General features: G+C 47.6%; 1 protein-coding gene across 1 annotated transcript; it reads right to left on the bottom strand.

Moving 5' to 3' along the window:
• Positions 1–1,950: 1,950 nt before the first annotated feature.
• CPLANE2 (ciliogenesis and planar polarity effector complex subunit 2) lies at positions 1,951–25,469 on the bottom strand. Its single transcript, XM_068243156.1, has 5 exons — positions 25,177–25,469; positions 11,181–11,333; positions 9,129–9,253; positions 5,443–5,579; positions 1,951–3,253 (listed from the first exon to the last, which is right to left on the bottom strand). The coding sequence occupies exons 1-5, from the start codon at positions 25,292–25,294 to the stop codon at positions 3,019–3,021; spliced, it is 768 nt and encodes a 255-aa protein (XP_068099257.1). The 5' UTR covers positions 25,295–25,469; the 3' UTR covers positions 1,951–3,018.
• Between the last annotated feature and the right edge of the window lie 2,462 nt (positions 25,470–27,931).

Raw genomic sequence — 27,931 nt, 5'->3', positions numbered from 1 at the left:
GGAGGGAAAGGGGGAGGGGGTCATATGGCTACCTATACTGGGGGGGGGGGGGGGGGTGTCATCTGGCTACCTATACTAGAGGGAAGGGGGGTAGGGGTCATCTGGCTACCTATACTGGAGGGAAAGAGGGAGGGGCCATCTGGCTACCTATACTGCAGGGAAGGGGGGAGTGGTCATCTGACTACCTATACTGCAGGGAAGGGGGGAGGGGTCATCTGACTACCTATACTGCAGGGAAGGGGGGAGGGGTCATCTGACTACCTATACTGCAGGGAAGGGGGGGAGGGGTCATCTGACTACCTATACTGGAGGGAAAGGGGGGGAGGGGTCATCTGACTACCTATACTGCAGGGAAGGGGGGAGGGGTCATCTGGCTACCTATACTGAAGGGAGGTGGCTGGTGCCAGTAGCCTTGGGCGGTAAAGAGTACAAATCCAGCCCTGCATATATCTCCTTATTATCAGGGGTCTTCGATGAAGCAAGCTGAAGGAGGGGAAAAGGGGCGGGTGTCTTATTTATAATATGTCACACAGGGGAGTACACCTCTCACATTTATGTAAATATTTATTATATCTTTTCAAGGGACAACACTGAAGATATGTCGCACTGATGCAATTGTAAATCTGTCCCATCAAAATAACAACACACAACCATTAATGTCCAAACCACTAGCAGCAAAAGTGGTTTGAAGAATGTGAAAATTCTGTCCAAAGTGTCAATATTTTGTGTGCACACCATTATTTTCCAGCACTGGCTTATCTCACTTGGGCATGGAGTTCACTAGAGTGTCACAGGCTGCCAGTGGAATCCTCTCCCACTCCTCCATGGTGAAGCTGGGGGATGTTAGAGACCTTGCACTGCTCCACCTTCCATATGAGGATGCCCCACAGATGCTCAGTAGGGTTTAGGCCTGGAGACATGCTTGGCCAGTTTAGCACCTTTACCCTCGGTACCTGTTCCGAGTAGAACTTATCTTGTTAACGACCACTTCACACCAATCGGCGTGGACGCGGCAGCAGCCCCAATTGGCATGAAGTCCTGGGGTGGGGTTTTGCAGGAGATCGCACGCCGATCCGCTTGAATGACGCACCACTCCGTCATCGGTCTCTCATCGGCGATCGCTGTCTATTTACACTGTACAGCGCTGTGATCTAAGGCAGTGATGTACTGTGGACCGCTGTGTGACATGGCTGTCCCCCGGGATGCACAGAAGCGATTGGCTATAACACACCTGCTCCCCATTCACACCTGACACCCTGTAACACTAACAAGTCACATGACCCCAGGGAGGGCAAATGTCTAATTGGGCAGAATTTTGACATTCGTCACTTAGGGGTGCACTCACTTTGCGTTGCCAGAGGTTCAGGTATTAATGGCTGAGTGTTGTTATTTTGATGGGACAGCAAAGTTATACTGTCATTCAACACAGTGTAAATTTGCTGTCCCATCAAAATAACTCAGCACTCAGCCATTAATATCTAAACCTGTTATACAAGCTGTACACTGACTATTTTACATTGTAAATTTACTGCATCATACCTTCAGTGTTGTCCCATGAAAAGAATTAAAATATTTACAGAAATGTGAGCGGTGTTACTCACTGTATCTCTTCCTCTTATCAAGGATCCCTTGTGACGCAGGATAGGGGGGCGGGGCAAAATGGAAGGAAGGAGGCGGGGCATATTATTTGCCAGGTCTGACGAATCTTGAGCTGTCTGTCACTCCACAGGAGCCTAATGAGGTTGAATATTTCTGCAGGTGAGCATTATCACAATGTCACCAATGTGCGAGTCACCTCTGATGGAAGCTGCCAGGCCAGATAACTGTGGAGGAAATAGGTCACTGTCACAGGGCATGCGAGTAAACAAACAACCAGCTATCTGTGTCACGGAGCTCACATGACTACACGACTGGACTAACACTGCAATATAAAGGGCAGGAGAATTCCACTCAGCTGACACACGTTTTATTTCTGGGTCAATCTACTGCAGCTCTCCACGATATTATCCACCAATCACACAAACATTTAAAGCGGACCCAAACCAAACATTTTTTTTAATTCAAAATATTTAGTTGCACCACTCTGACACATACTAAGATAAATAAACACTCCTTCAAGCCTATGAGCATTTCAGTGCATGCTTTTCACCATTCTCTTTTCATAACTAGGATTATACTGGGGGCAGCCATTAGCAATTCCTCCTTTGCTGGACACCATCTACTCCACCAGTTTGCTGGTTTCTGTCCGGGCAATTTGAAAGAAAGGGAGGGGTTTCTCCAATAAATGTAAAATATTTTATATTTGTCATCCTGCAGCTGAAAAAAGGCTGCTATTTATTATTATAATTTCGAAAATAGATTTTATTTCTGAAATCTTGTATTTTTAATTTGGGTCCACTTTAAGGTGCATACACACATCCATAGTATGAAGACCAACAGATTGACTACCATGAACAGATGAAAGAGATCTTACTATATGGAAGAGGTAGAATTGTCCAATCAGAATTGGATGTGTGTATGCACCAGGTGGCCACTAATGCCATAATCTGCCAAACTTTTACAAACGATTCTTCGTATGAACAATCGGAAATGATTGTTTGGGACCAATAATGCACAAAAATCTCCTAGCCAATCTGATGATATTGACAGGACAGATATAAAAATCGGATCAATTTTTATTCACCTGATTAGATTGGTTAGGAGATTTTTGTCCATTAGTGGTCCAAACGATTTCTGATCGTTCACACTAAGAATCGCTCATAAACGATTGTTCGGCAAACTGTACAGTTAGTAGCCCTCTTTGCAAATCAGAAGGGGGGGGGGGGGGCAACCATTAGGAAGCACGTCTTGATCCAGACACCCTGATAAATGTGGTTTCTCCAGATGTGAAGCCTTCTCCAATCAGATCGCGGGGTGCAGCTGTTGAAATGACGCACATCAATAAATATAATAATGGAAATGCGGTTATAGTTCTTAGCACACAGGTCGCTCCTCCCCCCCTCGGGGGAGGCGGAGTCATCACACGTCAGAGGCGACCAGTCCGGCGGTGATTTGGTCGCGGTGCCACAATAGCTCCGCCAGTCCGTTAAGCACTGGCGTCGCGTCTGACAGTTCTGTCCGAGTATCCAGGCTGAGTCCATCGCTGAGCCGTGGCCCGTTCACGCTCCGCACCCTCATCACTGGCAGCTGCCACGTCTGCTGGAAATCGCTGATGTCCTGATCCGTCACATCCGTGTGCATGAACTGGTCAAATCTGCAGGAGGGTTAAAGAATGAACCAACTGTGACTTTCACACTGCCCCCACCCCTCAATCTACTTGATAAATCAGTGGCGTTAAATCCATGCGTGTGAGAGGAGGTAAGTATACTCCAGTCTTCAGCAGTGAGAGGTACGGCATCAGGGTACCTGTATACAGGCTGGCAGAGAGGAGGCAAGTATACTTTATCCTTCAGCAGTGAGGGACAGGGTATCAGGGTACCTGTGTATACAGGCTGGCAGAGAGGAAGTAAGTATACTCCATCCTTCAGCAGTGAGGGGTAGGGCATCAGGGTACCTGTATACAAACTGGCAGAGAGGAGGCAAGTATACTCCATCCTTCAGCAGTGAGAGGTAGGGCATCAGGGTACAGGCTGGCAGAGAGGAGGTAAGTATACTCCATCCTTCAGCAGTGAGGGGTAGGGAATCAGGGTACCTGTATACAGGCTGGCAGAGAGGAAGTAAGTATACTCCATCCTTCAGCAGTGAGAGGTAGGGCATCAGGGTACTTGTGTATACAGGCTGGCAGAGAGGAGGCAAGTATACTCCATTCATCAGCAGCAGGGCAAGTTTAAGGGCCCCCCGGGGGAAACTGTGTGTAGCAGCAGCAGTAATTACTTGCCTTGCTGTCTGCCTCCTTCTCTTTGACCCAGTGCATCATAGAGAAAGAGGCAGACAACTGGCTAAGAGTGCACACACTGTGCAGTCACCGCCCACCAGGAAAGGTGAGTAATCACTGCTGCTGCTACACATGCAGGGACCCAGGGAGCAGTGCGAGGAGAGCAGCATTTAGCAGGGTCGGCGGCGTGGTGCCTTTATGGCAGCGCTATCCCTGTTCAGCAGTGAGGGACATGGTATTGGGGTACCTGTGTATACAGGCTGGCAGGGAGTAGGTAAGTATACTTCATTCTTTAGCAGTGAGAGACAGGTACATCAGGGGACTGGACGGAAGGACAATGGGCTCAGTTCACTAAGACCTGTTGAGTAAAAAATAATAGGTAGGTAAAATACTGCATTCAGAATTTGTTTCCCAATTCACTGAGATTTTCACACATGCAATAGTAATTCTGTAATTTACTGAAAAACATGTCTTCAATTCACCAAGTCCCGTTCAGCAATAGAAAGCTGTGTTCTGCTACTGTGATGATCTTCCACTTTTGTGCTGTGACAGCAATATAATAGTAAGAGGCATCCCCAGCATCCCTTTAGACCTACATGCCCCCCTTTAGCCCCTCTGAATCTGTGCATCAGTCTATATATAGCCTGAGTTTTGATGAACTTTTAATAAACATAACACACACCATGCTTGGATGATGTCAGCAGTTGCTCCTCGGCAGCTATAAGTAGGAGTCTAAAGGTTTAACAGCTGCCAGGCTCTCTTCTCTGCTGCCTGGGAAAGAGAAACTTGTCCCGCCCAGCAGTAGATCGGTACCAATGGAGGAAGTAGCAGGATGGGGTGGTGCCTCCTATTGGATGGCTCCTTTGCCTGTAGCATTTTACATGTTGATTGTTGGTTACCAATAGCACCAGGCTGGAGATACCGAACATGTCACTTGGTTTTACAGCATGCTGTAATCTTTGTGAATGGACTTTGCTTGAAATATTTACCTCACTAGTTGGCAACAGCCTTAGCGAATTGGCTTTTGATAAGAGGTTTGGTAAAATCAGCTGTTTCCTGCATTACCGAATGTGGCAATGCTTTGTGAATTGAGCCTAATGACTGTTAGGGACCTTTATACACAGAATGACACCAAGATAAACAAGAATGATTGCTTCACTTGAAAAGACTCCAAACTAAAGGTAGCTACACACTTATCGATTTTGCAATTTAATTCCCGGCAGATTCGATTGCTCTTATTCAATCTGTCAGAAATCTGTGCTACAACATGTCAGATCCATGGAAATTTTCTAATTTTTGGACTGAAAATCGATCAAACCTCTCAAATGGACAGGATGGAAAATCGTGATCGATTGGGGAGGAGCAATGCTTGATCAAGGGCTTGGTTAATTTTCAATAGATTTCATGCTAAATTTTATGTGCCATTTGTGGAAGGAATTTATCAGATTAGGATTAGAGAGAAAATGATCGTTTTGCCAAATCGGGTAACAATCTACTGGTGTGTGGCTAGCTGAAGTCTGTAGTTTTATTCCTCACAGTGGAGTCACCCCAGGACCAGCAAAGGATACTTGGTGCCAATCACCACGCGGGCAACATCCTCTTCCTGGCTGAGCGTCCTGGAAATCAGTGCCGGGATGTCCTCGAATGATGAGCGGTCAGTGAAGGAGAAAAGGAAGAGAACCGCGTCGGACTTCTCCTTGCATGCCTGTCGGAAACACACAGCATAGGGAAGTGAGAGACCAACCTACCGCATGCATCAACTCTGAATACAGAGTCCGCTGTACACCTGCCACACACAGGGGTGCCCCTATACTGACCAATGTACACCTGCCACACACAGGGGTGCCCCTATACTAACCACTGTACACCTGCCACACAGGGGTGCCCCTATACTGACCACTGTACACCTGCCACACACAGGGGTGCCCCTATACTGACCACTGTACACCTGCCACACACAGGGGCGCCCCTATACTGACCACTGTACACCTGCCACACACAGGGGCGCCCCTATACTGACCACTGTACACCTGCCACACAGGGGTGCCCCTATACTGACCAATGTACACCTGCCACACACAGGGGCGCCCCTATACTGACCACTGTACACCTGCCACACACAGGGGCGCCCCTATACTGACCACTGTACACCTGCCACACACAGGGGTGCCCCTATACTGACCACTGTACACCTGCCACACACAGGGGTGCCCCTATACTGACCACTGTACACCTGCCACACACAGGGGCGCCCCTATACTGACCAATGTACACCTGCCACACACAGGGGCGCCCCTATACTGACCACTGTACACCTGCCACACACAGGGGCGCCCCTATACTGACCACTGTACACCTGCCACACACAGGGGCGCCCCTATACTGACCACTGTACACCTGCCACACACAGGGGCGCCCCTATACTGACCACTGTACATCTGCTACACACAGGGGTGCCCCTATACTGACCACTGTACACCTGCCACACACAGGGGTGCCCCTATACTGACCACTGTACACCTGCCACACACAGGGGTGCCCCTATACTGACCACTGTACACCTGCCACACACAGGGGCTCCCCTATACTGACCACTGTACACTTGCCACACACAGAAGCATAACTATACTGACCACTGTACACCTGCCACACACAGAAACATCCCTATACGGACCACTGTACACCCGCCACACACGTGCTTCCCTTTACTGACCACTGTATACCCACCACACACAGAAGCATCCCTATACTGACCACTGTACACCTGTCACACAGGAGCGTCCCTATACTGACCACTGTACACCTGCCACACACAGGAGCATCCCTATACTAACCACTGTACACCTGCCACACACAGAAGCGTAACTATACTGACCACTGTACACCTGCCACACACAGAAGCGTAACTATACTGACCACTGTACACCTGCCACACACAGGAGCATCCCTATACGGACCACTGTACACCAGCCACACACGTGCTTCCCTTTACTGACCACTGTATACCCACCACACACAGAAGCATCCCTATACTGACCACTGTACACCTGCCACACAGAAGCATCCCTATACTGACCACTGTACACCTGCCACACAGGAGCATCCCTATACTGACCACTGTACACCTGCCACACAGGAGCATCCCTATACTGACCACTGTACACCTGCCACACACAGGAGCATCCCTATACTAACCACTGTACACCCGCCACACACAGGAGAGTCCCTATACTCACCACTGTACAGTCCTGGCCAGTGGCGAGTTCTCAGTTTAGAGAATGGCACAAATACTGGTTTTCACAAAGTTTGCGGCTTCAGTGTTTTTATATCTTTTTGTCAGTTGTTTCTGTGGTACACAGAAGTATAATTACAAACATTTCACAAGTTGTAAATGCTTTTTTGGGGGAGCACGTTTATACTAAGAGTCAATATGTGCAGTTTTGGCCCTTCCTTTTCAAGACCTTGGCAATTCTCCCTGGCATCCTGTCACTTCTGGGACCAAATCCTGACTGATGGCAACACATCCTTTCCCAATCAATGCTTGGAGTTTCTCACAATTTGTGGGTTTCCGTTTGTCCTCCCGCCTCATGAGGATTGAGCACAAGTTTTCAATTGCATTAAGGTCTGGAGAGCTTACTGACTGTGGACCCAAAATGTCATTCACTTTGGCCTTTTGGCACAGTACACCGTCATGCTACGAAAGGCATTGTTCTTCACCAAACTGTTCATGGGTGGTTGGATGAAGTTGCTGTCAGAGGAAGTTTTGGTACCATTCTTTATTCATGGCTGTATTCTAAGGCAATATTATGAGTGAGCTCACTTCCTTGGATGAGAAGCATCCCCACACATGAATGGTCTCAGGATGCTTTACTGTTGGCATGACTCAGGACTGATGGTGGCGCTCACCTTTTCCTCTCTGAACAATCATCTTCTTAGATGCCTCAAACATTCAGAAAGGGGATTCATCAGAGAAAGCGACTATCTGTCTTCATCGGTCCCATCCCTGTGCTATTTGCAGAATATCAGCCTGTGTCTGAGGTTTTTCTTGGAAAGAAGAGGCTTCTTTGCTGTCCCTCTTGACAACAGGTTATCCTCCAGAAGTCTTCACCTCACTGTGCATGTAGATGCAGAGCCGGGACAAGGTCCTCCAGAACCCGAGGCTGAGACACCAAACTGCGCCCCTCCATCCCTGCCACCCCAGCCGTCACACACTGATTGCTATTAGACTAAGAGGGCCACAGGGCCCCAACACCTTAATCTCTAGTTATCTGGCTTGCAGTCACTGCCATGTATCCCCTTTTCTTATTTCTTTCTGCTTCAAACACAATTAGGAATGACAGCTGAATGAATTGTGCGCCCCCTCGTACACTGCGCCCTGAGGCTGGAGCCTCTCCAGCCTATGCCTCGGCCCGGCCCTGTGTAGATGCGCTCACACTTGCCTGCTGCCATTCCTGAGCAAGCTCTGTACCGGTGACACCCCAATCCCGCGGCTGAGTCATTAGGAGATGGTCCTTGCGCTTACTGGACTTTTTATGCATCCCAAAGCCTTCTTCACAGTTAAACCTCTCTCCTTGAAGTCCTTGATGATCTAATAAATGGTTAATTTAGGTGAAATCTTAGTAGCAGCAATATCCTTGCCTGTGAAGCATTTTTCATGTAATGCAATGATGACTGCACGAGTTTCCTTGCAGGTAACCATGGTTAACAGAGGAAGAACAATGATTTCAAGCATCACCCTCTTTGCACCATCCAATCTGCTATTCTAACTTAATCAGCATAACGGAATGATCTCCAGCCTTGTGCTCGGCAACACTCAACTGTGTTAAGGAGAAGATTACTGAAATGATCTCAGCAGGTCCTCTTGTGGCAGGGCTGACATGCAGTGGAAATGGGTTTGGGGGGCTTTAGTTCATTTTCATGGCAAAGAGGGACTTTGCAATTTTTCTCATCACTCTTCATAACGTTTTGGAATATATGCAAACTGCAATCATACAAAGTGAAGCAGCAAGTTTCGCGTAAACCAGTATTTGTGCCGTTCTCAAAACTTTTGGCCACCACTGTACATCCGCCAGGCACAGCAGCCAACCCCAGGAGTCTCAGATCATCCATGTTCAGACAAACACAACAGCCAATAACAGCGCTGGATGAGAAGGGGGAGGGGCATGTAAAGAGAAGTAGTACTTCCTCATGAAGAACTCTCAGGGCTAGAAGTGAGGATGGGGCAGAGGGAGGGTCACATGACCAGCACATATACCTGCAAAATGTGGTCAAACTTCTTCAGTGCAGATTCACCGCTGTCCCAGAAGTGGAAGCAGAAGATGATTGGTCGCTCGCTGTGTCGGGGACGGACGGGCCAGAACACGCGGGAGGTCTGGATTCCTTAGGGGAAGGAGCAGTCATAAAATTAGGGGAAGTTTTGTGGCTCCAATATTTCATCTTCCCCCAGCAACCAGCACCTGCTGTATATTCAGATTCAGCACACAGACGCTGCAGTCATAAATTAGCTGCAGTGTGCGCTGATCTCTGCTGCCTCCAGTATGTACAGTATAAGCTGTTACTCTGTGCCCGTACTGATTGTAAACTATCTGCAGTGTGTCCTTATCTCTACTGTCTCCAGTATGTACAGTGTAAGCTGTTACTCTGTGCCTATACTGATAGTAAACTAGCTGCAGTGTGTGCTGATCTCTGCAGCCTCCATTACATACAGTATAAGCCGTTACTCTGTGCCTGTGGTGAGAGTAAACTAGCTAGAGCCAGCAACAACATGCTGATCTTTGCTACCTCCAGTATGTACAGTACAAGCTGTTACTCTGTGCCAGCAGTAATAGTAAACTAACTTCAGCTTGTACAGGGCCAGTTCTCTCATGAAGCAAGGTGAAACACTTGCATCAGGTGCAGAGATTACAGGGGCAGCATGCTTGTACTGTGGTTCCACTAACAACATGCAGTCAGAGTAGGAGGAGAAGTGAGAGGAGAGCGAAGTGAAGAGCTCATCATTGGGGAAAAGCAGCTTGTTGTGCTGTGTGAGGAGTCTGACACTGAGTGAGGAGAGGGGAGGCAGGAGAGCAGCAGTGTTTTATTTGACTTGCACAACAGAAGGGAGAAGGTGGTAGTACTGTTGTCCTGGCTGAGGAGGAATGGAGTGGTTGAGGGTGAGCAGTTTTGTTTGTCACAGACTCACAGCCAGCCAGTGTGCTATTGTGTTGAGCTGCAGCATGTCATGTGAGAACATTAAAGAGGAACTGTAACGACAAAACGTCCCCTGGGAGGTACTCACCTCGGGTGGGGGAAGCCTCCGGATCCTAATGAGGCTTCCTACACCGTCCTCCGTCCCTCAGGGGTCTCGCTGCAGCCCTCCGTGCAGCTGTGACGTCAATATTTACCTTCCCGGCTCCTGCGCAGGCGCTCTGATGGCTGTCGGCTCCGAAGTAGGCGGAAATACCTGATCGCCGTCGGGTCTGCTCTACTGCGCAGGCGCAAGTTTCCGGTGCCTGTGCAGTAGAGCGGACCCGACTGAGATCGGGTATTTCCGTCTATTTCCGAGCCGAAAGCAGCCACAGCGCCCCCGCTGGAGCCAGCAAAGGTAAATATTGAATCTACAGTCGGGTCTGTCGCCGGCTGTTCAGAGGGCTGCAGCGAGACCCCCGTGGGACAGAGGACGGCGTGGGAAGCCTCATTAGGATCCGGAGGCTTCCCCCACCCGAGGTGAGTACCCCCCAGGGGAGGTTTTTAATGTTACAGAGTCTCTTTAAATAAAGCAGAGTAAATTGTCGGGTGCTGTGCGATCATTCCAAATCAGGCAGCAAAAAGGCTAGAACTGGCTTCCCTGAGCTTGTACTGATCTCTTCTACCCCCAGTGTGTACAGTATAAACTGGTTAAGGGCTCTGCCTCTGACACGGGAGACCAGGGTTCGAATCTCGGCTCTGCCTGTTCAGTAAGCCAGCTCCTATTCAGCAGGAGACCTTAGGCAAGTCTCCCTAACACTGCTACTGCCTATAGAGCGCGTCCTTGTGGCTGCAGCTCTGGCGCTTTGAGTCCGCCAGGAGAAAAGCGCTATATAAGTGTTTGTCTTTCTTACTCTGTGCCCAGCAGTAATAGTAAACTAGCTGCAGCTTGTGCTGATCTGTGCTACATCCCGTATGCAAGTTTGATGAATAGAAGATGATATTCAGAGGGGAATTCTAGAGAAAGGGAGAAGCACCGGAGATGTGAGAAAGGTCAGTACTACAAGGACCAGCATACCCTCTTAACTGGCGCCAGCCACTTGCAGCCCCTCTGCAGGTATGTCAGGAACTGGTATCTCACCTGTCGTCTCGTGGTGCATGCTGGGAACTTCCAGGCCACCCAGTTTAGCAATCAGAGCCGTTTTTCCAACTCCACTTTTTCCGCAGACGAAGATTTTGTAGTTTGCGACATCAGCAGGGAGCTGCGGAGGCAACACCGGCCTCTCTATCAAACCTACGGGGAACACGATTCATCAGTGAGGTCATCCAATGATCAACGCTGACATCAGAACACACACTACTTCAATCCCTGATCCCTAATCATAGTGCAGTGTAATGATACATAATGGCCAGCAGAGGGCAGTATTAGCACAAACAATAGTTCTATCACTAATCAGTAATCACAGTGCAGTGTAATGATACAGAACAGCCAGCAGAGGGCAGTATCAGCAGCATACAGGAAGGTTCCATCACTGATCAGTAATCACAGTGCAGTGTAATGATACATAATGGCCAGCAGAGGGCAGTATCAGCACACACGATGGTTCTATCACTGATCAGTAATCACAGTGCAGTGTAATGATGCATATTGGCCAGCAGAGGGCAGTATCAGCAGCATACAGGAAGGTTCCATCACTGATCAGTAATCACAGTGCAATGTAATGATAGATAATGGCCAGCAGAGGGCAGTGCCAGCGCACACACACAATTGTTCCATCACTGATGAGTAATAACAGTGCAGTGTAATGATGTATATTGGCCAGCAGCCGCACAAATAATGGTTCCTTCACTGATTAGTAATCACAATGCAGTGTAATGATACATATTGGCCAGCAGAGGGCAGTGTGGTATATCATATTACTGTACGTAGTCTATCTTGTCTGGCTGTAGTCTAGATTTGTTTCTGTTCCTCTCCTGATGTCTCTCAGGCAGGTGATAGTCTGGGGCTCCTGCTGGTTGCTAGGAATGAAGGGAGTGTAATGACAGGGAGTTACCAGCAGATGGCTGGCATGTGAAGAAGCAACAAAAATATATAGAGAAAAAGCCAAAGATGCATTGAAGAGGAGGAAGGATGGTGGACTTAGCTGCTCCAGGAAAACCAGAACTAGGGCAATGCATTTCTTCAGAGCAAATAACAAGTGTTGGGTTTTACCCATTTTGGCAGGTAACTACTTGTGACATCACTGATCCAGATCCAAGTGTGGACCGGTTTGTGATCCATATTTGCCTTCTGCTTATTTGTCTGTAAGATCCACCAATTCTTCAGACTACCGCCTCCAATAACCACAAGGGCCCGTTTCCACTTGCGCGGTTTCTGTCCAAATTCCGCAGTTTCCCCGCAGGCAAATCATGCGGGGAAACGCTGCCATAGGGCAGATGGATCAATAGCGATGCCGGCTACATTTCTTGCGCTAGCGATTCGGCCGGCATCTCCATCCGAAATGGTGCAGGACGCTGCAAATCCCATAGCCGTGCATGGACCGGCTGATGGGATTCGTCTGCGTCCTCGCAGACCCGGAAGTGCTGCCGCCTCGAATGGAAACGGGCCCTTACAGATCTCAGTATGAATGTAATAACAGAAGTGGCCAGAAGGTGGAGATACACAGATATACAAGGAGGTGTAATGACAGCAGCGACCGGCAGGTGGAGATGTGGAGACATTTGGTTCGCAGCACTTCGAACTCAGCCTGCCGGGCAGAGCTAGGCAGATTCCCACTATGGTTGACTATTCAGCAGAGGGCACTCTCATATGGGGCGCATATACAGAGCAGCAACCCAGCACTTACCACCATAAAGCCTCACTGAGCCATGGGGGTGAGGCCATACCACGTGCTCTCAAGCAAAGCATCAGCAGCCAGCCCAGCCAAGACCACCAACACAGGCTGACAAAAGTCCGAATAAAAAGGGACTATAGAAAGCTGCAAGGAACAATACAGAGGAATGGAGAAGTGACAAAGAATTCCCAGAAACTCACTGTCTACCAATCACTACAGAGGGAGTACACAATGGCTCCATATCTGGAGAGGCTACACCACCACACCACAGACAGACAAGGCCTTGAGCCTGTACCGTCTGAGTGCCCACAGCCTGGAGGTAGAGACAGGGTGGCACAGACAGATATGGAAGCCCCGGGGGAGAAACTGTGCAGGCAATGTGACCAGGGGGTCCTGGAGGATGAGGCCCACTTCCTGCTACACTGCAGCAAATACACACCTGTGAGGACTGTCCACTTCCTGAGACTCTCTCACCAGATCCATCATTTTAACCACTTGAGGACCTAGGGCTTTCTACCCCTTAAGGACCGGCCACTTTTTTTCCATTCAGACCACTGCAGCTTTCACGGTTTATTGCTCGCTCATACAACCTACCACCTAAATGAATTTTGGCTCCTTTTCTTGTCACTAATAAAGCTTTCTTTTGATGCTATTTGATTGCTCCTGCGATTTTTACTTTTTATTATATTCATCAAAAAAGACATGAATTTTGGCAAAAAAATGATTTTTTTAACTTTCTGTGCTGACATTTTTCAAATAAAGTAAAATTTCTGTATACATGCAGCGCGAAAAATGTGGACAAACATGTTTTTGATAAAAAAAAAACCCATTCAGTGTATATTTATTGGTTTGGGTAAAAGTTATAGCGTTTACAAACTATGGTGCCAAAAGTGAATTTTCCCATTTTCAAGCATCTCTGACTTTTCTGACCCCCTGTCATGTTTCATGAGGGGCTAGAATTCCAGGATAGTATAAATACCCCCCAAATGACCCCATTTTGGAAAGAAGACATCCCAAAGTATTCACTGAGAGGCATAGTGAGTTCATAGAAGATATTATTTTTTGTCACAAGTAAGCGGAAAATGACACTTTGTGAGGAAAAAAAAAAAAAAAAAAAAAAAAGTTTCCATTTCTTCTAACTTGCGACAAAAAAAAATGAAATCTGCCACGGACTCACCATGCCCCTCTCTGAATACCTTGAAGGGTCTACTTTCCAAAATGGGATCATTTGTGGGGTGTGTTTACTGTCCTGACATTTTGGGGGGTGCTAAATTGTAAGCACCCCTGTAAAGCCTAAAGGTGCTCATTGGACTTTGGACCCCTTAGCGCAGTTAGGCTGCAAAAAAGTGCCACACATGTGGTATTGCCGTACTCAGGAGAAGTAGTATAATGTGTTTTGAGGTGTATTTTTACACATACCCATGCTGGGTGGGAGAAATATCTCTGTAAATGACAATTTGTTAATTTTTTTTACACACAATTGTCCATTTACAGAGATATTTCTCCCACTCAGCATGGGTATGTGTAAAAATACACCACAAAACACATTATACTACTTCTCCTGAGTACGGCGATACCACATGTGTGGCACTTTTTTGCACCCTAACTGCGCTAAAGGGCCCAAAGTCCAATGAGTACCTTTAGGATTTCACAGGTCATTTTGAGAAATTTCGTTTCAAGACTACTCCTCACGGTTTAGGGCCCCTAAAATGCCAGGGCAGTATAGGAACCCCACAAATGACCCCATTTTAGAAAGAAGACACCCCAAGGTATTCCGTTAGTAGTATGGCGAGTTCATAGAAGATTTTATTTTTTGTCACAAGTTAGCGGAAAATGACACTTTGTGAAAAAACACAATTAAAATCAATTTCCGCTAACTTTTGACAAAAAATAAAATCTTCTATGAACTCACCATACTCCTAACGGAATACCTTGGGGTGTCTTCTTTCTAAAATGGGGTCATTTGTGGGGTTCCTATACTGCCCTGGCATTTTAGGGGCCCTAAACCGTGAGGAGTAGTCTTGAAACGAAATTTCTCAAAATGACCTGTGAAATCCTAAAGGTACTCATTGGACTTTGGGCCCTTTAGCGCACTTAGGGTGCAAAAAAGTGCCACACATGTGGTATCGCCATACTCGGGAGAAGTAGTACAATGTGTTTTGGGGTGTATTTTTACACATACCCATGCTGGGTGGGAGAAATTTCTATGTAAATGGACAATTGTGTGTAAAAAAATCAAACAATTGTCATTTACAGAGATATTTCTCCCACTTAGCATGGGTATGTGTAAAAATACACCCCAAAACGCATTATACTACTTCTCCTGAGTACGGCGGTACCACATGTGTGGCACTTTTTTACACCCTAAGTACGCTAAGGGGCCCAAAGTCCAATGAGTACCTTTAGGATTTCACAGGTCATTTTTGTTTCAAGACTACTCCTCACGGTTTAGGGCCCCTAAAATGCCAGGGCAGTATAGGAACCCCACTAATGACCCCATTTTAGAAAGAAGACACCCCAAGGTATTCCGTTAGGAGTATGGTGAGTTCATAGAAGTTTTTATTTTTTTGTCACAAGTTAGCGGAAATTGATTTTAATAGTTTTTTTTCACAAAGTGTCATTTTCCGCTAACTTGTGACAAAAAATAAAATCTTCTATGCACTCACCATACTCCGTACGGAATACCTTTGGGTGTCTTCTTTCTAGAATGGGGTCATTTGTGGGGTTCCTATACTGCCTTGGCATTTTAGGGGCCCTAAACCGTGAGGAGTAGTCTTGAAACCAAATGTCGCAAAATGACCTGTGAAATCCTAAAGGTACTCATTGGACTTTGGGCCCCTTAGCGTACTTAGGGTGTAAAAAAGTGCCACACATGTGGTACCGCTGTACTCAGGAGAAGTAGTATAATGCGTTTTGGGGTGTATTTTTACACATACCCATGCTAAGTGGGAGAAATATCTCTGTAAATGACAATTGTTTGATTTTTTTACACACAATTGTCCATTTACATAGAAATTTCTCCCACCCAGCATGGGTATGTGTAAAAATACACCCCAAAACACATTATACTACTTTTCCTGAGTACGGCGGTACCACATGTGTGACACTTTTTTGCAGCCTAGGTGCGCTAAGGGGCCCAACGTCCTATTCACAGGTCATTTTGAAGCATTTGTTTTCTAGACTACTCCTCGCGGTTTAGGGCCCCTAAAATGCCAGGGCAGTATAGGAACCCCACAAGTGACCCCATTTTAGAAAGAAGACACCCCAAGGTATTCCGTTAGGTGTATGGCAAGTTCATAGAAGATTTTATTTTTTGTCACAAGTTAGTGAAAAATGACACTTTGTGAAAAAAAACTAATAAAAATTAATTTCCGCTAACTTTTGACAAAAAATTAAATCTTCTATGAACTCGTCATACACCTAACATAATACCTTGGGGTGTCTTTTTTCTAAAATGGGGTCACTTGTGGGGTTCCTATACCGCCCTGGCATTTTACAGGCCCAAAACCGTGAGTAGTCTGGAAACCAAATGTCTCAAAATGACTGTTCAGGGGTATAAGCATCTGCAAATTTTGATGACAGGTGGTCTATGAGGGGGCGAATTTTGTGGAACCGGTCATAAGCAGGGTGGGCTTTTAGATGACAGGTTGTATTGGGCCTGATCTGATGGATAGGAGTGCTAGGGGGGTGACAGGAGGTGATTGATGGGTGTCTCAGGGGGTGGTTAGAGGGGAAAATAGATGCAATCCATGCACTGGGGAGGTGATCGGAAGGGGGTCTGAGGGTTTGGCCGAGTGATCAGGAGCCCACACGGGGCAAATTGGGGCCTGATCTGATGGGTAGGTGTGCTAGGGGGTGACAGGAGGTGATTGATGGGTGTCTCAAGGTGTGATTAGAGGGGGGAATGGATGCAAGCAATGCACTGGCGAGGTGATCAGGGCTGGGGTCTGAGGGCATTCTGAGGGTGTGGGCGGGTGATTGAGTGCCCTAGGGGCAGATAGGGGTCTAATCTGATAGGTAGCAGTGACAGGGGGTGATTGATGGGTAATTAGTGGGTGTTTAGGGTAGAGAATAGATGGAAACACTGCGCTTGGGTGGTGATCTGATGTCGGATCTGCGGGCGATCTATTGGTGTGGGTGGGTGATCAGTTTGCCCGCAAGGGGCAGGTTAGGGGCTGATTGATGGGTGGCAGTGACAGCGGGTGATTGATGGGTGGCAGTGACAGGGGGTGATTGATGGGTGGCAGTGACAGGGGGTGATTGATGGGTGATTGATAGGTGATTGACAGGTAATCAGTGGGTTATTACAGGGGAGAACAGATGTAAATATTGCACTGGCGAATTGATAAGGGGGGGTCTGAGGGCAATCTGAGCGTGTAGGCGGTCGATTGGGTGCCCGCAAGGGGCAGATTAGGGTCTGATCTGATAGGTAACAGTGACAGGTGGTGATAGGGAGTGATTGATGGGTGATTGATGGGTAATTAGTGGGTGTTTAGAGGAGAGAATAGATGGAAACACTGCGCTTGGGTGGTGATCTGATGTCGGATCTGCGGGCGATCTATTGGTGTGGGTGGGTGATCAGATTGCCCGCAAGGGGCAGGTTAGGGGCTGATTGTTGGGTGGCAGTGACAGGGGGTGATTGATGGGTGATAGGTGATTGGCAGGTGATTGACAGGTGATCAGTGGGTTATTACAGGGAAGGACAGATGTAATTAATGCACTGGCGAATTGATAAGGGGGGGGGGGGGGGGTCTGAGGGCAATCTGAGCGTGTGGGCGGGTGATTGGGTGCCCGCAAGGGGCAGATTAGGGTCTGATCTGATAGGTAACAGTGACAGGTGGTGATAGGGGGTGATTGATGGGTAATTAGTGGGTGTTTAGAGAAGATAACAGATGTAAACGATACATTTGGGAGGTAATCTGACGGCGGGTTTGCGGGCGATCTAATGGTGTGGGTGGGTGATCAGATTGCCCGCAAGGGGCAGGTTAGGGGCTGATTGATGGGTGGCAGTGACAGGGGGTGATTGATGGGTGATAGGTGATTGGCAGGTGATTGACAGGTGATCAGTGGGTTATTACAGGGAAGAACAGATGTAATTAATGCACTGGTGAATTGATAAGGGGGGGTCAGAGGGCAATCTGAGCGTGTGGGCGGGTGATTGGGTGCCCGCAAGGGGCAGATTAGGGTCTGATCTGATAGGTAAAAGTGACAAGTGGTGATAGGGGGTGATTGATGGGTGATTGATGGGTAATTAGTGGGTGTTTAGAGGAGAGAATAGATGTAAACAATGGATTTGGGAGGTGATCTGATGTCGGATCTGTGGGCGATCTATTGGTGTGGGGGGGTGATCAGATTGCCCGCAAGGGGCAGGTTAGGGGCTGATTGATGGGTGGCAGTGACAGGGGGTGATTGACGGGTGATTGATGGGTGATTGACGGGTGATTGACAGGTGATTGACAGGTGATTGACAGGTGATCAGGGGGATAGATGCATACAGTAAACAGGGGGGGGTGGTCTGGGGGGGGGGGTCTGGGGAGAATCTGAGGGGTGGGGGGTGATCAGGAGGGGGCAGGGAGCAGGGGGGGGGGATAAAAAAAAAAATAGCGTTGACAGATAGTGACAGGGAGTGATTGATGGGTGATTAGGGGGGTGATTGGGTGCAAACAGGGGTCTGGGGGGTGGGCAGGGGGGGGGTCTGATGGGTGCTGTGGGCGATCTGGGGCGGGGGGGGGAGAAAATCAGTGTGCTTGGTGCAGACTAGGGTGGCTGCAGCCTGCCCTGGTGGTCCCTCGGACACTGGGACCACCAGGGCAGGAGGCAGCCTGTATAATACACTTTGTAAACATTACAAAGTGTATTATACACTTTGTATGCGGCGATCGCGGGGTTAACATCCCGCCGGCGCTTCCGTATAGCCGGCGGGATGTTGCGGCGAGCGAGCGGTGACAGGCGCCGGCGGAGGATCGCGTCACGGATGACGCGATCGCTCCGCCCATGCCCTTAAATGGACCGCCGCCTCTGTGGGTGAGGCCGTCCTGCAGGGCTCCACTTCCCCGCCGCCCCTGTGTAGTGGGCGGTCGGGAAGTGGTTAACTCCACAGATGAGGAGAGGAAACTCTACATCCTACTGGGGGAGGAGGAAACAACTAGGGCTGCACGGTTCTTCGGTTTAAAACCGAAACCGCGGTTCATGGCAAGACGATCTGCTGATCTTCAGTACCTTCGGTTTTTCGGTCCGCTGTCTGTAATACCTTGCTTCTGGCCCCGCTGTGCGCGGATTGGCCAGAAGCAGTGAATATGTATGAGTGTTAATGAGCGGGGGGCGGATCCACTCGAGCGAGCAGCCGGGCACATACAGCATCCTTACCAATCACTGGCTAGCGATGGAATGACGGCAGCGGTAGGCGGAGCTGTATGTAATGTCAGATATTGCAGCTCAGAAGCAGCCTTCCTCACTGAGTATCGCGCATGCTCAGTGGGAAGTTAGACATTATTTAGCTGAAATATCTCCGCTTCCGCACCACGTACACTCCCAAAATTTTCAGGGGAGGGAGAGGACCCCCAGATCCAGCTCTGTGTCGAATTGCAGCCCCCTAGCCACGCTAGTTCCCAAGATAGGTTTGCTGCAATCAGTCTCGGGAACCAGCGGGGCTCGGGGGCTGCAATTCGGCACAGAGCTAGATGTGAGGGTCCCCTCCCTCCCCTGAAAATTTCGGGGGTGTACGTTGTGCAGAAGCGGAGATATTTAGGACGTTTCACACGTGGCTGCACAATGTAATGGGGCGCAGGTTCCTACTGCGCATGCGGTGCTGCACAACGTGCGGGGCTGCAATATTTGACACTACACCGGTGTTGTGTCTGATTACGCTGCCTGTGGATTTGCGCTGCCCCGCATGCGCAGCAGGAGACTGTGCGGCCACAGTTCCTATTTAATTATGCTGCTGATGGTAAAATACTAAATATCTCTGTTTCTTCACATCCTACACTCCCCAAATTTTCAGGGTAGGGCGGGGACCCCCTGAACCACCTCTATGCCAAATTGCAGCCCCCCCAGACCCACTGGTTCCGGAGAGAGGTTTCTCTAATCTATCTCCTGAACCAGCGGGGTTTGGGGGCTGCAATTTGGCATAGAGGTCGTTCGGGGAATCCTCTCCCTACCCTAAAAATTTGGGGAGTGTAAGAGGTGTGGGAGCGAAGATATTTATTATTTTACCATCAGCAGCATAATTCACTTCACACTGAGCATGCGTGCTACTCAGTGTGGAAGGGAGCTTCCGGGCAGCGCAATCAGACATTACACCGGCAGGGGAGATGTGGAGACATTTGGATACAGAGAGAGGTGCAAACAAGTAGTTTGACCCGGCACTCTGAATGGAGACAAGCGTGCTTTAGCTGATCAGAACTTGTTGCTCAGCAAGTTCAAAAGTAGCAAAAAGAAGATATCAGCAGCACCGCTACAGTGAAAAAGATAGCTCTTTTATTTATGCAGTAAAATCATGTAGCAAAAATAGAGCTGAAGGCAACTACAGCCCGCTGTTTCGAAGCGACATGCTTCTTCTTCAAGTTGCAAGCTCATAATGACAAACAGTGTTCTCATACTTCCTTAAATATGGCCACACATTCAAATGTCAGCCAATCCACAAATAAGACTTGAGAAAGAACCAATCGGAGCAGACCAAAAGAGTAGAGGACCTGATGGGGAACTTCAGTACACAAGAAGTACAACCCACAAGTGACCTCACAGTCAGAAAAACACTCCCATAAGAAAAAACGGCTGCTGAACCACACCCAAAAAGGAAAAAACGGACCTGATGGGGAACTGCCATATACGCGTAAAAAAATCACTTAACGCGTAAAAATGTACGCATAAAACCCAAACGCGAACCGCATAAAAACAGCACGCTAAAGGCATCCGCAATGAATGCCAACAAGAAAACGCGTAAAAAGCGTAAAAATGTACGCAATAGATCCAAAAACGCGTAAAAAAATAACGCGTGAAAACCTCCGAGAAAAAGCCAACAAAGCGTACGCGTAAAAGATTGGGAGTGGCGTATAAATATACGCAAATAGTTGGAATAAACTATGCATAACATTGCATGTAAAAAGCAAAAAACAAAAACAGTAAAAAATAATTACCAAAAAATATGCAAATATTGGTATGCTCAGATTGGTCATCGCCCATGCAAAGACATGAAGTACCTTAATCACATACAATATAGAAGAGTACAGGAACAATCTTAAGAAAAATATTATCTCAGAATATAAATACTAGATACATCCCATAAATTGTTCCAAAAAACATTTGCTGAAATAACCTGAGCCTACATAACTGGTCCTGATAGCTACCCGAATCCAAGTCTACTTAAATACAAAACGATAAGTCATACTCCCTATTTAAACCTCCTCGACCTACAGTTCCTAAACGTCTAATCCATCCTGCTTCACATTTCAATAATGCCTTTAATCTATCCCCACCCCGTAATGTCCTAGGTACACTATTTATGACCTGTATCCAAAGTTGTGACACTGAATGTCGAGACTCGACAAAATGGGACGACACTGCTTGTTCTCGATTCTGTCCGCGTATCGCACACTTATGTGATGAAAGACGTATACGTAAAGTCTGTGTCGTCATACCAACGTAAGCTAAGCCACAAGGGCATTTTATAAGATATACTATATATGTTGAATCACAAGAATAGCGTCCACGGATCTTAAATTCAGTTCCCAAAGATGGGTGATTAAAGCTATCACCTTTGACAATATGGCTACAAGCATGGCAACTTAAACATGGATAAGTGCCAAATCTGCTCGCCGAGTCGGTAACTGCAAGTGTAGTCCCATATTTGTCTCGTCCCATTTTATCTCTAATTGTAGGAGGTCTTTTAAAGGACAGAAGTGGGGGATATCTGAACTCATGAACCTGTGGGAAGGACTGGCGTAAGAGGCCCCAATGTTTCCGTACAATGGACCCCAGCTGATGTTGGGGGTGAAGACATTCTTCTTGTTACGTTGGATGTTGAGAGCCTCTATACCTCCATCCCACATGATGGGGGTGTAGAGGCTGTCGATTGGTTTTTATTAACACATTCTGATTCACAGGCTCCACATAGGAAGTTTGCGGTTGAATTGTTACGCATTATTCTTGAGGAGAACTATTTCTTTTTTGGTGGGAATTTTTATAAACAGTTGAGAGGAACAGCAATGGGCTCGAACGTGGCCCCCTCCTACGCTAATCTTTTCATGGGCCTCTATGAAGAGGCATTTGTGTACCAAAGTATGTATTTCCGCCGACACGTTCTGTGTTGGTGGCGATACATCGATGATGTATTTTGCGTGTGGAGGGGGCCGCGTTCTGAGCTCGACCTGTTCATATGTGAGTTGAGTGGTAAGTGTCCATTCATTAGATTGACTGCCCACTCAGACTTGGAGCGGGTTCCATTTCTGGATACTATGGTGATCCGTCAAGGTAACCATTTTATCACAGACCTTTATGTCAAATCAACTGACCGCAATTCCCTCTTGGAATTTTCTAGTTTTCACCCTCGCTCTGTGAGAGAACACATTCCACGAGGACAATTTGCTAGAGTTTCTAAGATAGTTACTGACCAGGCTTTGCGTGACCAACGACTCCAGGAGACTGTTACTAAATTTAAACAACGTGGTTATCCTGATTATAACTTTAAAGAACGGGACAGTAGACCTAGACGCCAACAGGGCCTTAGACTCCCCTTTGTTTCCACATACAATGCCTGCAGTGCTCAGCTGGGGTCCATTGTACGGAAACATTGGGGCCTCTTACGCCAGTCCTTCCCACAGGTTCATGAGTTCAGATATCCCCCACTTCTGTCCTTTAAAAGACCTCCTACAATTAGAGATAAAATGGGACGAGACAAATATGGGACTACACTTGCAGTTACCGACTCGGCGAGCAGATTTGGCACTTATCCATGTTTAAGTTGCCATGCTTGTAGCCATATTGTCAAAGGTGATAGCTTTAATCACCCATCTTTGGGAACTGAATTTAAGATCCGTGGACGCTATTCTTGTGATTCAACATATATAGTATATCTTATAAAATGCCCTTGTGGCTTAGCTTACGTTGGTATGACGACACAGACTTTACGTATACGTCTTTCATCACATAAGTGTGCGATACGCGGACAGAATCGAGAACAAGCAGTGTCGTCCCATTTTGTCGAGTCTCGACATTCAGTGTCACAACTTTGGATACAGGTCATAAATAGTGTACCTAGGACATTACGGGGTGGGGATAGATTAAAGGCATTATTGAAATGTGAAGCAGGATGGATTAGACGTTTAGGAACTGTAGGTCGAGGAGGTTTAAATAGGGAGTATGACTTATCGTTTTGTATTTAAGTAGACTTGGATTCGGGTAGCTATCAGGACCAGTTATGTAGGCTCAGGTTATTTCAGCAAATGTTTTTTGGAACAATTTATGGGATGCATCTAGTATTTATATTCTGAGATAATATTTTTCTTAAGATTGTTCCTGTACTCTTCTATATTGTATGTGATTAAGGTACTTCATGTCTTTGCATGGGCGATGACCAATCTGAGCATACCAATATTTGCATATTTTTTGGTAATTATTTTTTACTGTTTTTGTTTTTTGCTTTTTACATGCAATGTTATGCATAGTTTATTCCAACTATTTGCGTATATTTATACGCCACTCCCAATCTTTTACGCGTACGCTTTGTTGGCTTTTTCTCGGAGGTTTTCACGCGTTATTTTTTTACGCGTTTTTGGATCTATTGCGTACATTTTTACGCTTTTTACGCGTTTTCTTGTTGGCATTCATTGCGGATGCCTTTAGCGTGCTGTTTTTATGCGGTTCGCGTTTGGGTTTTATGCGTACATTTTTACGCGTTAAGTGATTTTTTTACGCGTATATGGCAGTTCCCCATCAGGTCCGTTTTTTCCTTTTTGGGTGTGGTTCAGCAGCCGTTTTTTCTTATGGGAGTGTTTTTCTGACTGTGAGGTCACTTGTGGGTTGTACTTCTTGTGTACTGAAGTTCCCCATCAGGTCCTCTACTCTTTTGGTCTGCTCCGATTGGTTCTTTCTCAAGTCTTATTTGTGGATTGGCTGACATTTGAATGTGTGGCCATATTTAAGGAAGTATGAGAACACTGTTTGTCATTATGAGCTTGCAACTTGAAGAAGAAGCATGTCGCTTCGAAACAGCGGGCTGTAGTTGCCTTCAGCTCTATTTTTGCTACATGATTTTACTGCATAAATAAAAGAGCTATCTTTTTCACTGTAGCGGTGCTGCTGATATCTTCTTTTTGATACAGAGAGAGGTGTAATGACAGCAGCGGTCGTTAGGGGCGATGTAGAGAACTATACAGCGGTGTAATGACAGCAGCGGCCGGCAGGGGGAGATGTGGAGACAGATATACAGAGAGGTGTAATGACAGCCGCGGCCGGCAGGGGGAGATGTGGAGACAGATATACAGAGAGGTGTAATGACAGCCGCGGCCGGCAGGGGGAGATGTGGAGACAGATATACAGAGAGGTGTAATGACAGCCGCGGCCGGCAGGGGGAGATGTGGAGACAGATATACAGAGAGGTGTAATGACAGCAGCGGCCGGCAGGGGGAGATGTGGAGACAGATATACAGAGAAGTGTAATGACAGCAGCGGCCGGCAGGGGGAGATGTGGAGACAGATATACAGAGAGGTGTAATGACAGCAGCGGCCGGCAGGGGAGATGTGGAGACAGATATACAGAAAGGTGTAATGACAGCAATGACCGGTATAATGTCAGAATGGGCAGCCCGGAAGCAGGGTTCCTCACTGAGTATCGCGCATGCTCAGTGGGAAATTAGACATTATTTACCTGAAATATCTCCGCTTCCGCACCACGTACACTCCCGAAATGTTCAGGGGAGGGAGGGGACCCCCACATCTAGCTCTGTGCCGAATTGCAGCCCCCGAGCCCCGCTAGTTCCCAAGATAGGTTTGCTGCAATCAGTCTCGGGAACCAGCGGGGCTCGGGGGCTGCAATTCGGCACAGAGCTAGATCTGGGGGTCCTCTCCCTCCCCTGAAAATTTCGGGGGTGTACGTAGTGCGGAAGCGGAGTTATTTATGACGTTTTACGTGGCTGAACAACTTAATGGGTCGCAGGCTCCTACTGCGCATGCGGGGCTGCCCATTCTGACACTACACCGGCAGATGGAGACATTTGGATATGCAGGGAGTTGTAACGATATAAGCGGGCGGGAGGTGGCGCTCCGGACACGGCGGAGATTCGGGCAGTAAACTGACACGTGACTCACCGAAGAGGCGCCGTTTCCTCCTGCGCAGGATGCAGCTCAGGTAGTCCCGTCCCTCCTCGCTCTGTTGCCACTCCGGAGAGATGAGGCTTCCCGGCGGAGGGAGAAGCGGCCGGTGCATGTCGGCGTCTCACCGCAACACTTCCGGGTGCAGGCGCTTATTTGATGACATCACATAGCACGACAATCACGTGATACCGTGTTGTGTTCTGTCAGTTGGCTGGGCGGGACGGGGAGCCCAGCTTGGGATAGTCTGTCACAGAAGGGTGGAGTCTGGACCCGCCGCTAAGCAAGCAGCTGTCCAATCCTACCATAGTTTACTTCCCTAATAGGGCGTCTGCTGGGCGGGGCTTATTGTACCACATGCTGGAGGTGTGCTGTGCGTCCCTCCCTCCTGGGAGGAGGGGTGGTATTATATATAGTATTGTGGGGGGAATGGCGGGGAAGAAGCAGGGTTGTAGTAGACCTACAATGGTGTTTGGAGGATGTGGCAGTACCATGGTGATTAGTAGGGATTGGTGTAGTTTGGCAGGGATGTTGGGGAGGGTGGAAGTTAATGTGTCACATGGGGGTTGTGGTGGTAGTGTTGCCTTGTTTGATCTGAGATAAGATACATCCAGTCCAACCATTACAACGTGTCTGGTCACCTGCCTCTCCATAAATATCTCGGCACCACTCATTACATCATGCCATGTGCCCAACACCCTCACCATCTCTTCTCTCACTTGCCCTCTCTCTACATCTCTAACATAGCCCCCACCACCTCTTTCCATCATGTTTCTCACTTTGCCCTTGCCAACTCCGCCACCTCTCTCACTGCATCTCTCATCTGCCCTTGCCATCTCTCTACCTTTAAGGTGCCCATACACTCGTCAGATTGGCAGCAGATAGATAAGAAATGCATCTGATGATCTATCTGATGCGTTTTTAGAACATTTTTTACCAGGATAGAATTCCAATAGATTTCAGTTTGAAATCTATTGAAATTTGATCTGATGGCATTTTTTTGCCATCAGATTTCCATTAAGGCCAATGCAAACTGATAAGCAATCTCAGCAGATCGACCTAAATTTTCCACCCTGCAAGTTCGATGGAAATCCATCGAAATCGGCCGTCGATCGGTCGATTGGCCAACCGATTTGCAATCGATTGATTGATCGGGATCGATCGGTCGGCCAGAAAATCGGCTGAGTGTATGGGCTGCTTTACTCTGCCCTCTCCACCCTGTCCCTCACCATCTCTCTCCACCATGTCTCACTGTCTCCACCCTCTCCAGGTCCCTCAACCTGCCCTCCTAATCTCTCCAGTCTCCACCTTCTAGTGATGTCCGGTTCATGAGTGATTGGCTCATTTGAGCCGGTTCTTTCCTGTGAGTCGAGTGATCCGACTCATCACACTGAACCGAATCAGTTCAGGAACTGCAGCTGCACAGGGTCCTTTTCCACTGAAAAATCAATTTTGATGTGCGTTTTTTTATGCGTTTGCGTTTTTGACCAACTTTGATGTGCGTTTTTTATGCGTTTGCATTTTTCTGATTGGCAAATGTCTTGATTTTTGAAAATAAATACTAGTGGTTAAATCAATACAAAACACAAAGCGTTTTTCATGCGTTCCTATACTTTACATTGAAACGCAAAACGCATCATAATCACACAGACATGCATTTGCATTTTTTTTTTAATTGGAATGCAGCAGTGGAAAAGGCCTTCCAGGATTATTATTTTAAAGGAGAACTGTAGTGAGAGGTATATGGAGGTTGCCATATTTTAAGCTATACCAGTTGCCTGGCAGCCCTGCTGATCTATTTGGCTGAAGAAGTGTCTGAATCACACCAGAAGAAACAAGCATGCAGCTAATCTTGTCATATGTCAAAATTATCAGAAAAACCTGATCTGCTGCATGCTTGTTCAGGGTCTGTGGCTGAAAGTATTAGAGGCAGAGGATTAGCAGGATACCCTGGCAACTGGTATTGCTTAAATGGAAATAAATATGGCAGCCTCCATATAGCTCTCTCTACAGTTCTCCTTTAAACAGGCTGCACTTAAGGCCCCGTTCACACTGCACGCTTTGCCGTCTGGATTTCGGCAACGTGTGCAGGAGGCAGATACGCACGACATCAGAAAGTGCATAGACTGCGCTGATGTTCACACTGCATGCGTTCCGGTCCAGTTCGGTCCGCAAACGCATGCTGCACTCATTTTTTAACAAAACGTGCGGCTGACGAATGGGATCAGCCACGCAACGCATAGAAATGCAGATGGCGTGCGTTTGTACACGTTGCGTTCCGAGCGCACGGCCATCCGCGTTTGATGATGTCAACGTGGCCTAAGAATCAGCAAACGCATGCATTTTGGATTTTTTTGGCAAAACGCAGCTAGTGGTAAAGGGCCCACACACACAGCTGAGGGAGGAGTCAGGAGGAGGAATAATAGATGTCTGGGCCAATTAGCAGGGGAGGGGAGTGACTAGCAACTAGTTACTGCTAGCCACACACTCCCCAGTGAAATGAATCGGTTCATGATCCGGTTCTTTTTAATCAATTGAATCAATTCATTGAAAAGAGCCGGACTTCCCTTCACTACCACCTTGTTTATTACTCTGCCCTTGCCATCTCTCTCCACCACATCTCTTATTCTGCCCTTGACATCAATCTCCACCACCTCTCTCACTCTGCCCTCCCCACCTCTCTTACAAACAGGTAGGCTCATGTGCTATTAACCTCCATAGCAGTAACCCCGCTGCGGAGGATTGCTCAGGC

This window comes from Hyperolius riggenbachi, chromosome 6, assembly GCF_040937935.1.
Source record: "Hyperolius riggenbachi isolate aHypRig1 chromosome 6, aHypRig1.pri, whole genome shotgun sequence".
NCBI lineage: Eukaryota > Metazoa > Chordata > Amphibia > Anura > Hyperoliidae > Hyperolius > Hyperolius riggenbachi.
Note: the sequence above shows the minus strand (reverse complement) of the source record. Positions and strands in the feature narration are given on the sequence as shown.

Excerpts from the sequence above, each read along its gene's own strand:
- CPLANE2 (XM_068243156.1), bottom strand. The coding sequence starts at position 25,294 with ATGCACCGGCCGCTTCTCCCTCCGCCGGGAAGCCTCATCTCTCCGGAG. Across the intron at positions 9,254-11,180 it reads CATGCACCACGAGACGACAG|GAATCCAGACCTCCCGCGTG; the intron begins GTGAGATACCAG and ends CCTTCCCCTAAG. Across the intron at positions 3,254-5,442 it reads CGCGTGGTGATTGGCACCAA|ATTTGACCAGTTCATGCACA; the intron begins GTATCCTTTGCT and ends ACCCTCCTGCAG.